Source organism: Chelonia mydas, chromosome 13 (genome assembly GCF_015237465.2).
Source record: "Chelonia mydas isolate rCheMyd1 chromosome 13, rCheMyd1.pri.v2, whole genome shotgun sequence".
NCBI lineage: Eukaryota > Metazoa > Chordata > Testudines > Cheloniidae > Chelonia > Chelonia mydas.
In genome coordinates this window covers 42,877,831-42,890,414 of record NC_051253.2, presented here as the reverse complement: position 1 = coordinate 42,890,414, position 12,584 = coordinate 42,877,831, and the positions used below count along the sequence as shown (strand labels likewise).

Genomic DNA, 12,584 nt, shown 5'->3' with positions numbered 1-12,584 from the left:
AATTTCCTACTGTTCTGAGGGCCCATCGGCAGATCTCTGGACCACTTCAATTCAATATTGAGGAATTAAGTGGTCTATAAGCTTTGTATTGACATATCTGCCTAGGGTTGAATTTAACCTATAGGGAACAAGGATAGATAGGCCTACCTGAGTAAGAAAAGTATGGGATATTCCTTTGATGCCCCACTGCATTTCCCTCTCTCTCCTTCCCTTTACTGTCCCCTCTCCCTCACTTTAAACTCTCTCTCTCTCTCTCTCTCTCTCTCTCTCTCTCATAGATCGACATACAGAAGTATTGACAGATCCTGAAATCCTTCATTTTGCAAGGCAAACAGTTCTGTCCCTGTGCTATGAGTCTGACATATCTTTCCATCACTGGGGGGAATCCCAGTCCCATTGAGCCAATGGGAGTTTTGCCTTTGACTTGAATGGACCAGGGTTGATCACTTCACAGCTGAGTCACTGTGGTGAAGTGTGTAGTGAGGGCAGCTGTGCTGGGAGGGAGCAGTCAGCCTGTATTAGCTCTCTCCACATTTTCTTTTGTGATATTCCAGGCCTGGCCCTTTCAAAGCTTATATGTGAAATGATTCCCTGCACTTTGCCCCTCTTAGTTAATGGTCTGTCTTTCTCAGACGTGGGCCGAAGGAAGGAAGACGATGCAATGCTACATGGTGACACGGCTTGTGGGACAGGTTGTGTTCTGTCCTGTTGTAATCTTGAATTTGATTTCAGTTGGAACAAATGTATCGAAACACAGAGGCGCAGAATGACTGTCTGACACAGGAATTCACCAGACACCAGTGGTGTTAACTTTCAGTGCGCTCAGAAAACCACGAGTACTTTTTTTTAAAGGGAATTCTTAAACTGAGACGCTCTCTGTACACGGGGTGTTTTATTATGAATGGGCAAGTGCAAGAAACTTGGAGTTTGGCTAAAGATGAATCCACTAGAGTCTGTAAAGAGGATTCCCACGCTCTGCCTGTGAATTTAGGACGAGTGACCCCCATTTCCCGCTTCCTGCAGAATGTGGCATTGGTATTCAGGAACCCCAGTCACTTTGGAAATGAAGCAGTGTGTTCAAGAAGTACGATTTGGCCTTTCTTTAGGTGAGTGCAAAGTGTGGTAAGATTCCGGTGTGAAAAATTCTAGTTCACGTCCACCTTTGGCTGCATGGCTCCTGCTTCCTGCCTGTCTTCTCCAGCTCAGTTTTCTGGGAAAGGAGGGTGAAGGACGGAGAGCTAAGTGTGAATCACACTTTGGAGAAGGAATCTATTTCTGCATCACTAGGGAATGTTTAAGGACGGTCTCGGTTCTGACGGAACCGTGGGACTTTCATCATCAAAGTGAATTTTCCGAGGAGTGAAGCCCGGATAAAGGACTGGAGGCTTCACACTCTGGGTTCCTCTCTGTGTGAACGGCTCTGTTCTGGCGGTGACTGTGGGCACGGAGAGGGAGGGGGATTCACGCTGGAGGTTTCTGAGCTCACCGCAGGAGGTTTCTGATCGCTGTGTCTCTCACACAGTGATACCGGGCGGTGTCTTCGGCTCTCAGGCTGCTCATTTGCAGATACACCCTGCTGCTGGACTCGTCTCTGGAGATGGGGAATCGCCCTTTCACCGCATCACTGGAATATGCTGCTGAACTATAACTAGGATTGAGTATCTGTGCGACCCACTCCAGTCCTTTGCCGGGAGCCTGTCGGACCCAGTCCATGAAGTAGCTGCTGAAGGTGAATCCGGAGGCTTTGCAGGAGAGGCGGAGAGATCCCCCAGGGGTTTGAATCCCCCCTCCGGACTCCACCAGCTGGACCTGTGACCGGACACCTGGAAAGAATGAGAATCACATTCACACACGGCCTGGCTCAGAGTCCATTGGAAGCAGCAGGAAGGTTCCCGTTGACTTCACTGCCCTTTGGGTCAGGTTCGGGATGTGCAGCATCCCCCGGTGTCTCCGTCCATGTAGAGAGGAAGGGGATAAAATTACCTGGAAGGGCTGATAGTAAGAAAGCGAGGGTCAGCCACAGTCTCATTTTGCTGACTCTGGAGGGTTTTCTGGTGGGAACTTCACCGACACCCGGACTTGTCCTTCCTCCCTTCTCACCCTGCAGGGTCCCAGAGATCACAGGGTTTCTATAGTGCCCCGAGGCACTGAATTTGCATCTCCTCCTCTGTATAAGACACATCTTGGACCTCAGCCCTCAGCAAATTCAGCCCTCCGGAGGTGGGTGTGGTTATGTGAGTAAAGGAGAAGATTTAGAATTGTAGAGAACACTGCAGAAATTATTCTGTGAGTGGAATTCTTAGAGACAAAATTCCTTAAGAACATAAGAACGGCCAGACTGGGTCAGACCAAAGGTCCATCTAGCCCAGTGTCCTGTCTTCAGACAGTGGCCAATGCCAGGTGCCCCAGAGGGAATGAACAGAACAGGGAATCGTCAAGTGATCCATCCCATCACCCATTCCCAGCTTCTGGCAAACAGAGGTTAGGGACACCATCCCTACCCAACCTGCCATCCTGGCTAATAGAGTTGATCTAGTTCTTTTTTGAACCCTGTTATAATCTTGACCTTCACAACATCCTCTGGCAAGGAGTTCCACCGGTTGACTGTGCATTGTGTGAAAAAAAACCTTCCTTTTGTTTGTTTTAAACCTGCTGCCTATTAATTTCATTTGGTGACCCCTTGTTCTTGTGTTATGAGAAGGAGTAAATAACACTTCCTTATTTACTTTCTCCACATCAGTCATAATTTTATAGACCTCAATCATATCCCCCCTTAGCTGACTCTATTCCAAGATGAAAATTCCCTGTTTTATTCATCTCTCCTTATATGGCAGCTGTTCCATTCCCCTAATCATTTTTGTTGCCCTTTTCTGAACCTTTTCCAATTTTGATATATCTTTTTTGAGATGGGGCAACCACATCCGCACACAGTATTCAAGATGTAGGCATACCATGGATTTATATAGAGGAAATATGATATTTTCTGTCTTATTATCTATCCCTTATGATTCCCCACATTCTGTTCACTTTTTTGCCTGCCGCTGCACATTGCGTGGAGGTTTTCAGAGAACTATCCACAGTGACTCCAGGATCTCTTTCTTGAGTGGGAACAGCTAATTTAGCCCCATCATTTGCTATGCATAGTTGGGATTATGCTTTCCAATGTGCATTACTTCGCATTTATCAACACTGAATTTCATCTGCCATTTTATTGCCCAGTCACCTAGATTTGAGAGATCCTTTTGAACAGGGGTCTCCAGCCTTTTACACCCAGGATCACTTTTTGAATTTAAGGGCAACCCAGGATCTACCTGACCCCTTCCCCAAAGTCCCACCCCACTCACTCCATCCTCCACCCCTTCACTCGCTCTCCCCCACCCTCACTCCCTTTCACAAGGCTGGGGTAGAGGGCTGGGGTTCGACAGCGGGTGCGGGCTCCTGGCTGGGGCTGAAGGGTTCACAGTGTGGGAGAGGGCTCTGGGCTGAGCCTTGGGCATGGTGTTGGGGTACAGGAGGGGGTGAGGGGTGCAAGCTGTGGGAGGGAGTTTGGGTGAAGGAGGGGGTACATGGTGCTGGCTCTGGGAGGGGGTCAGGGCTGGGATTTGGGGTGCAGGAGGGGGTTCAGGGTGTATGAGGGGGTCTGGCAGGGCTGGGCAAAGTTTTTGGCCTGAGGGCCACATCTGGGTATGGAAATTGTATGACGGGCCATGAATGCTCACAAAATAGGGCGTTGGGGTGCAAGAGGGGGTGAGGGGTCTGGCTGGAGGTGCTGGGTTCTGGGGTGGGGCCAGAAATGAGGAGTTCAGAGTGCGGGAGCAGGCTCCGGGCTGGGGCAGGGTGTTGGGGTGCAGGTGGAGGGGTGAGGGCTCCGGCTGCGGGGTGCAGGGTCTGGGGTGCATGAGGGTGTGACTGAGGGGTTCAGAAGGCAGTAGGGGGATCAGGGGTGCAGGCTCCGGGTGGCGCTTACCTCAAGCAGCTCCCGGAAGCAGTGGCATGTCTCCACTCCGGCTTCTACACACTCCCCTGGTTGACGGCCAATAGGAGCTCCAGAGGTGACAGTTGGGGCAGGGGCAGCCTGTGGAACCCCCTGGCTGCCCCAATGCATAGGAGCCGGAGCAGGAACATGCTGCTGCTTCCAGGAGCCACCTGAAGCCATGGCACATGTGGAGAGGGCAAGCCCCAGACCCCGCTCCCCAGCAGGAGCTCGAGGGCTGGCTTAAAATGTCTGAAGGGCCAGATGTGGCCCCCGGGCCATAGTTTGCCCACACCTGGGGCATGGAGTTCTGGCTCTAGGAGGGGGCTCAGGGCTGGGGGTTGGGGTGCGGCCTCCCACCAGGCAGCATTTACCTCCAGAGGCTCACGGTCGGTGGCACAGTGTGGCTGCCACGAAGGCAGGCTCCCTGCTTACCTGTGCACGGTGCCACTTCTGGAAAGGGACAACGCACCCCTCCGGCCCCTGGGGAGGGTCAGGCAGCACATGGCTCTGTGCACTGCCCCTCTCTGCAAGCACCACCCCCGCAGCTCCCATTGGCCACAGCTCCCTATTCCCGGCCAATGCTGCTGGAGATCGTGATCGACCGGGTGGTGACCATTGCTCTTGTAGTTCTTCGCAGTCTGCCTGCGACTTAACTATCTTGAGTAGTTTTGTATCGTCTGCAAATTTTGCCATCTCCCTGTTTACCCCAGCAGGTTCTGGGTGTTGTCTCTGGAGATGGTGAATGGTCCTTTAACCAGGTCTGTGTAGTATGTGGTGCCACCAGCCCCGTTTGTAATTGAAAATCCCCTTTCCAGTCCTTTTCCTGGAGACCTCCGTGCCCAGTGCATACTATGGCTAGTGTATGTGTCTAGACACTTTACAGAAGAGTTTTGCAGAGTCTCCTGGCTTTTTAACTTCTGCTCCTGACTGGCTTAACTGGATTTGTGACCAGACACCTGCAAATAGACAAATATTAAAGATCTAGGACATGATTCAGCAAAGCATCTAAGCAGGTTCTTCAGTGCTCTGGAGAATCAGCGATTCCTTTTGGCTGCATTTGTTTCCTTCTTTTATCCCAGGTGCCTCTGAGTTTCTTACCTGAGAAAGCTGCCAGCAGGGAAATAAAAATGAAACAGATATTTAGTTTTGAATCAGAAATCTACCAGAACAGACGAAGGAATACAGCACAAAGTAAGTTACTTGGGGTGTGTCAGAGAAGGAGAAATTCTCTGGCTCTTAAACAAAGAAGTTGCCCTACTTAATTTGCATGAGGCCTGAGGTAGTTCAAAAAGCCTTTAAAGCCAGGCAGCAAACAAAGGGGCAGGAGAGAGGGAAGAGGAGGTAACAATAGGGGTAGTTTTCCAGATGACTTGGGTTAAGATTTCCCAAACTGCCTTTCTTCCTCATATAAACCGGGCATCTAAATGCCTTTAGGCGGCTTTGAAAATCTCAGCCAGAATTAAACTAAAAAGGGGTGAGGGGGAAGCAAACTGGTTTCAAGACTGATCTTGACAAATTTATGTGGAGGGGGATGGTATGATGAGGTGGTGACATGCCATTGTAGGCACATCAACAATTGCTGGTAGCAAATATCCCCAATGGCCAGTGATGGGAGACTAGGTGGGGAGGGCTCTGAGTAACTACAGAGAACTCTTTCCCAGGTGTCTGGCTGGTGGGTCTTGCCCACATGATCAAGGTCCAACTGACTGATATTTGAGGTTGGGAAGGAATTTAATGCTACTTGCACCTGTCAGAGCCTTTCCTTGCCGGGTTTAGCTACACAGGAAGAGTGTGTGGATGCAGCCTATGTATTTCAGACCATGTCTCCAATTTGTCAAGCTCATTCTGAATTCTAATCCTGGTCTCTAAAGTGCTTGCAACCCCTCCCAGATTGGTATAATCTGAAAACTTTATAAGTGTACCCTCTCTGCCATTATCCAAATAATTTATGGAGCTATTGAATAGAAGTGGACCCAGGACAGATCCTTGAGGGAACCTTCTCCGTATTCCCTTCCAGCTTGACTGTGAATCGTTGATAACTACTATCTGAGTACATTTTCTAACTCACTGTGCACCTACCTTATAATAGGTTCATTAGTTTATATTTCCCTGGTTTGCTGATGAGAAGGCGATCTGAGACTGTATGAAATGTCTTACTAAAGTTGAGATACACCACATCTACTGTTCTTGTCCCTGCCCCCATCCCCTCATCTTGTTACCCTGTCAAAGGAGGGTATTAGGTAGGTTTTGTAGGGGAGACTTTGGCAAACCAGTAAAGTGCCTGAAACCACTATGGCTTATTGCTAAAAGCAGCCAAGTCAGCAGGCTGTAAATTGGCCATTCAGCACTCTCAGTTTGGCCAAGGCAGGAGCCGGGGGGCGGGGAGGGGAGTTTTGGGTGCCACAGAGAGGGTAGCTTGACCCCGTGTCCTTCCTCTCGCCTTTCCATTGAAACTACTTACTTAACAAGTTTGCTTTAAGGGACATGTCATTCTATTACTAATGTATAAATAAGGGAGAAAAGTTTTTATTTACTGACACCACTTCACACAGAGTAAAAGTTACCAAGAGTTTTGGGTTGAAAGAACCCCGGGTAGCAGGCTTGACGTGATTTGTTCTTTACAAATCCATGTTGACTGTTAGTTGTCACCTCCTCTTCCAGGTGCTTGCAAATTGATCATTTGCTCCATTCTTTCCTGGTACAGAAGTTAAGTTTAGTGGTTTATAATTCCTGGGTTGCCCTTATTCTGCTTTTTATTGATAGGTACCACTTGCCCTCTTCCAGTCCTCTGGGATCTCTCCTGTCCTGAGAGAGTTCTCAAAAATAATTGTTAATGGCTAAGATCTCTTTGGCCAGTTTCTTAAATATTCTCTGGTGTATTTCATCTGACCCTGCTGACTTGAGGACGTCTAACTTGTCTACGTAATTCTTAACTTGTTGTTTCCCTATTTTAGCCTCAGATCCTACCCCATTTGCACTGATGTTCACTGTTAGTCCTCTGATAACTGCTAACCTCTTTGGAGAAAACCTAAACAAAAATGGCATTTAATATTTCGGCAATTGCTGCATTTTCTTGTGACTGTGTTTCCCTCCTCATTGAGCAGTGGTCCTTCCCTGTCCTTCATCTTCCTCTTGCTTCTAATGTACATTGAAATGATCCATGACACTCGGAACGTGATCTGAGCAAGCCTGGCTCGTGCTTTGGAGAAGGTCTGGGGGCCCGCCTGTGGGAGCAGGTGGGAGAAGCTGGCGGGGAGTGGGGGGGGGAGTCTGAGGACAGAGTTAAGTTTTGCAGTGAAGCTTCCCTGACATTCGTGTGTCAAGAGCAGCGTGTCTGGGTGTTTTTCTTTAGGGGACAGTCGAGGAGGATTCAGGCCTCAGTGAAGGAAGATTATTATGCACTGTTGATATTTATCTTCCTGTTTATATTTCCATTCCCACTCCACTTCCCATTTACACTCAGATTGTAAACTGGGCAAGGGGATCCCATCCTCTGTGTGAGCTGGAACTGCCTGGGTCAGTCACAGCGGGGCCAAGCTAAGGGGGTAAAGGTAGTGGGAGCGAGGACTCAAATCCTTTCGCTAGCCCATTTCACCGGGGTAGTGTATAAGCCAGGAAAGTTCCCCACAGTAGCTGGATCATTCCACCGCTTACAGAATTGGCATCACGAAGAGGATCCTATCCACAGGGTCCACCCCACTGGTTTCCTGGTTGAGTTCTGACAGCACTGTCCAGGCCTGGTCAAGAACCCTGGTCAAGAATGGCTGGAACTGAAGAACTATGGGCCCACTTTGCTGAACTTGTGCGCAGATGATCAGACCAAGCTGAGGCATGACAACAAGCTAGAACAGAACAGAGAGAAGCCTTATCACTGGCTAAGGCAGTAATAGACCATCAGGCAGCAGAAGCTCAGAAACCCCCTACTATTTATGTCCTACGGGAGCAGAAAGTCACAGAGTTTGGTGGCTTCCCAACAAGACCAGGAGACATTACAGTAGAGGAGTGAGTCAAGTCTGTGAAGGCAACTCTGTGTGTGCTCAGAGTACCTGAAGAGGGTCATATGGACTTCATAGAGGAACACCTGAAGGGCCAGGCCCAAGGCCACAGTTAAGCTCATGGCAATGACAGACAAGAAAGATGCGGAAAAGGTATTTGAACTCCTCCTAGAAGTGTACGGAGACAAGGTGTCACAGTCACAAAAAATAGCCTCATGGGAATGTCCCAGGCACGATAAAATTGCCCCCCATGAGGTCTGCTGGGTAAGCACCAGCATTGTATATTGCAGCATTTAGCTCCGGCGGCTAAGGCAGGCTCCCTGCCTACCTGGGCCCCACACTACTCCTGGAAATGGCCAACGCACTCCTGTGGCCCCTGGGATGGAGGTGAGGAGGGCAGCACATGGCTCCGCATGTTGCCCCTCTCTGCAAGCACTGCCCCTGCAGCTCCCATTGGCCACAGCTCCCCATTCCCAACAAATGGGAGCTGTGGGGGTGGTGCTTGCAGGTAGGAGCAGTGTGGGGAGGGAGATTCCCCCTGCCCCTCTACTGACCTGGGCATATTCCAAATAATTTAATGGACATAGGAGCTCAGTGGATAATTTTCAAGTATTTTTCATCTAGACCCTAGAACAATTTCTTAGGCCTTGCTTCAGGAAAGCACTGAGGCATTTGCTTAACCCCATCTCTGTGCAGGACACCTTTTACATTGAAGCACAATTTTTAGTCCCATTGATTTAACTTTACATTTTATTCTCCGTAGTGTCATTGGCTGTACAAGACCTGAAAGAATATTTTCTCATATTATTAATAAACATAAAAATCCCTAAATATTTACCTGCTGCTTTGTGCACAAACATGCCCTTTAATACTTGTCCTTGAAATAGTTTACTATAAGAGTATTTAATTGTAATTCACTGCTGCCCTCTGCAGTGTGTTGGCAAAGTTTGTGCCATTTCACCTCTTTTTTTCTTCTGAGCTTAATAGCTTTCTGCTCACTGTATTTCAGGCCAGTCATTTGCAGATACAGCAGGTTGTTGGGATTGTCCCTAGAGATGGTGAAGCGTCCCTGTGTGTCATTGATGGTAGTTGAAGTTGGGTGTATTTCCCCTCTGCACTCCACTCCAGTCCCTTCCCAGGAGCCTGTCTGACCCAGGTCATTGAGTAGCTGCTGAGGGTGAACCCAGTGGGTTTGCAGGAAATGCAGACAGAGTCTCTGGGCTTTTGCACATAAACTTGTGACTCTGGGATCAGAGGCTGAGACTGGGCACCCGGAGATAAGAAAGATATTATCAATCAGATTAATCGTAATAGCGATAATAGACTGCTCCTTTTCCCCGCCAATGCTTTCCAGGGGAGAGGATACCTCCCAGAGCTGCTACAATGAACACTAAATGGAGCCAAAGTTTCATTTTCCCTGGAGTTGGTGGGAAAAGCTGTCAGGGGATTGGCTGGGAAGTGCACAGACACGGGGGCTGTGGATTGTCTCTCTGGGTGCAGCCTGGACAGAGAGAGGGACAGATTTAAACAGGAAAGTATCACTCCTATTTGCATATCCTGCTCCTTATAAGAGACACAAACTCCTTCCCTGAGCAATCAAATGTCTTGCCCTCTGATTCTGAGGAATGGGTGAAGAAAGTGTGTAACGTTCAGACCCAAACCTCCCTGAACTGAGAAGGGATGTGGCCTTGACTGCCATTGACCTCGGATCAGCTCCTCCATGGGAAGCAAAGATTTAATCCTGGGCTCTTTGATCTGATAGAGAAAAGGTATAACAGGAACAAAGGGCTGGAAGCTGAAGCTAGACCCATTCAGACTGGAAATATGGTGCAAAAATCTAATGAGAATAACTGGCCATTGGACCAACTCACCAATGGCTGTGGTGTGTTCTCCAGCACTGACCATTTTTAAACCAAGGCTTCACGTTTTTTCCCTAAAAGATCTGCCCACAGGATTGTTTTTGGGGAAGTTCTCTGGCCTGTGGAGGTCTGATTAGATGTTCAGCATGGTCCATTCTGGCCTTGCAATCCATGACTCTATGAGCGACCTGCACCCTGTGGATAATGGGGCTGACCTCCCTGTAAAGCGCTCTGAGGTCTAAGGGGAAGTGGTGATGATGATGACTGTTCCCAGTCACTTGTCTCTGACCGCAATCATTGTCATCTGCTTCAGAAAATGAGGCAATGCATCCCCTGTGGGCAGTTGAGACTTTGCACTCCATATGCTTTACAAAAATATGTTTTAAGGATGAATATGATGTAACTGGAATTTTCTTTATGCCAAAGGTCTCTTGTAAGGTACCATTACAAAGCTTATGATCTACTGAGTGTGGTCATCCCATTTGTATGACTGTATCATTCTTGTCTCTGAAGCTAGAAATATGAAGTCTTACTCTAAAGACCTAGTGTCATTATGCAAGGTGTGGGCCATTAATGGTGGTTTAGAATCTTGATGGCTCCCGTTGACCAGGACAATTGGTTGTAAATGGCTCTGTTTCCTTTTAAACCTTCCTGTGTTCCTGTGAGTCAGGCCGGCCAGCCTTGGAAGAATGGAGAGTAGGGGTCTCACAGAACATGGGACCATGTCATCTGGTCCTGGAATCCATCTTAAACCTGGTGCTTTTCCATTTAGAAGGTGGGGACGGGGACCCAGAGAGAAACAAAAGATTCCCACCTTGCGCCAAAGCTATAAAAGGGGGTGGAGCAGGACAAGGAGGGTCCCAGCCTGGTGTTCGAGGGGGATTAGCTGGTAAGTGCACAGAGTCAGGGGTCTGGGCAGAGAGAGGGACAGATTTAACCAGGAAACTCTCACCCTTATTTGCATATCTCGCTGCTTACAAACTCTTTCCCCAAATGCTCGGAGTTATTTGGCTGTTGGCTCTAAGGGAGGGAGTCGGACTGGTGCTAACTCTGTGTCTGGGCCGGGCCCAGCGAGTGCGGGGCCATCTGACCAGACTGGTGCACAAAGAGCTCCCTTGAATTCTCTCACACCCCTCCAGGTGCAAGGGCTGAGCTACAATCTGTTGAAGGGAATGGAAAGACCCACTCTTGGCTTTAGCGGACTGTGGGTCAGGCCCTTCGAGAGAAGAGTATCCGGCTAGTGACCAGGGCAGCAGCATGTGAAAATCTGTGGTTGTACTGAGGGCAGAGGTGGTTGGAACCTGATGTATCCTTTCAAGAGAACGTTAGAACTATTGTTGCGTTTTGTTATTTTTCAAAGGAAGCTGAGAGCATTTGTACCTATTTCCCAACAAACTGCGATAGGATTTTGACACCTGGCACTTTAAGGGAACTTTGAAGTCCAAGTCCCAGTTATTACACCTTGAACAATCGAGACCCCAAATATTCCTGCTCTGCGCTGTGCATTTTTACTCTATTGTCAGATAAGTTCCACATTCAGACATGTGACTATACAAGACACCCCCGTTTTGAGGGACACATGATCATAGCTGGATATACAGGTCGGGCACCTGCTGACAGATATTTCTTCACTCTCTCTGTCGATCCAGTTCATGTGCCTCGTGCCGGATTGTTTGTGGACGTGCTGCCCCCACGCGGCGCACAAGAGAAGCACAATTCTGCAGCTGGAGTTTTTGTGTTAGCAGTATCGGGATTCCCCTGGCTGTGTCTCTCGCACCGTGATACCGGGCGGTGTCCTCGGGCTTCAGGCCGGTCATTTGCAGGTACAACAGGCTGTTGGGGTCATCTCTGGAGACGGTGAATCGCCCTTCTACCAAGTCACTGTAGTCTGTGCTGGTGCTGTAAATCCCGGCGATCCACTCCAGCCCCTTCCCGGGAGCCTGGCGGACCCAGCTCATCCAGTAGCTGCTGTAGGTGAAGGCGGAGGCTTTGCAGGAGAGGCGGAGAGAGTCTCCGGGCTTCTTCACACCCCCTCCGGACTCCACCAGCTGAACCTGCGACCGGACACCTGAGAAGAAAGATGAATTATGGGAAAAATTAGTATCTAGGGCAACAGAATAACAGTCTCCTGACTCTACAAGATATGGAAAGGGAGAAAATACCTTCACACGCTGCTGCAGTGAGAACGAGAGACAACCAAAGCCTCATTGTCTCTGTGTTTGGAGAGTTTTCAGGGGGGTTGTCTGGCCACTGCCCAGAGACAGGGGGCTGCAGATTGTCAGTCTTACAGCCGTGGAAGTGAGAGAGACACATTTAAACAGGAAACTCTCACCCTATTTGCATATCTCCCTTCTTAAAAGACAGGTTTCAGAGTAACAGCCCTGTTAGTCTGTATTCACAAAAAGAAAAGGAGGACTTGTGGCACCTTAGAGACTAACCAATTTATCTGAGCATAAGCTTTCCTGAGCATCCGATGAAGTGAGCTGTAGCTCACGAAAGCTTATGCTCCAATAAATTGGTTAGTCTCTAAGGTGCCACAAGTACTCCTTTTCTTCTTAAAAGAGACTCCAATTATTTCCTAGCGCGAACTCTGTTTCTTTGTGTGTGGCTGAGAGATGGGCCGGCAGTTTATCTCTTGGGTACCCCCCTCTCCCAGTCGGGGTGCGAGCACCACTGGATTAGAGCTTCCTATGTGTCTATAAGGAGTCCAGTTCGCATCTTCTTTCTCCTCTCCCTAACTCCCACATTTAACCC

At 48.9% G+C, this 12,584-nt stretch overlaps 1 gene segment (V, D, J or C); it reads right to left on the bottom strand.

Moving 5' to 3' along the window:
* Positions 1-11,458: 11,458 nt before the first annotated feature.
* LOC122462630 lies at positions 11,459-12,100 on the bottom strand. The segment is given in 2 exon segments: positions 11,459-11,898; positions 11,993-12,100. Coding segments are annotated over 2 exon segments (486 nt in total).
* Between the last annotated feature and the right edge of the window lie 484 nt (positions 12,101-12,584).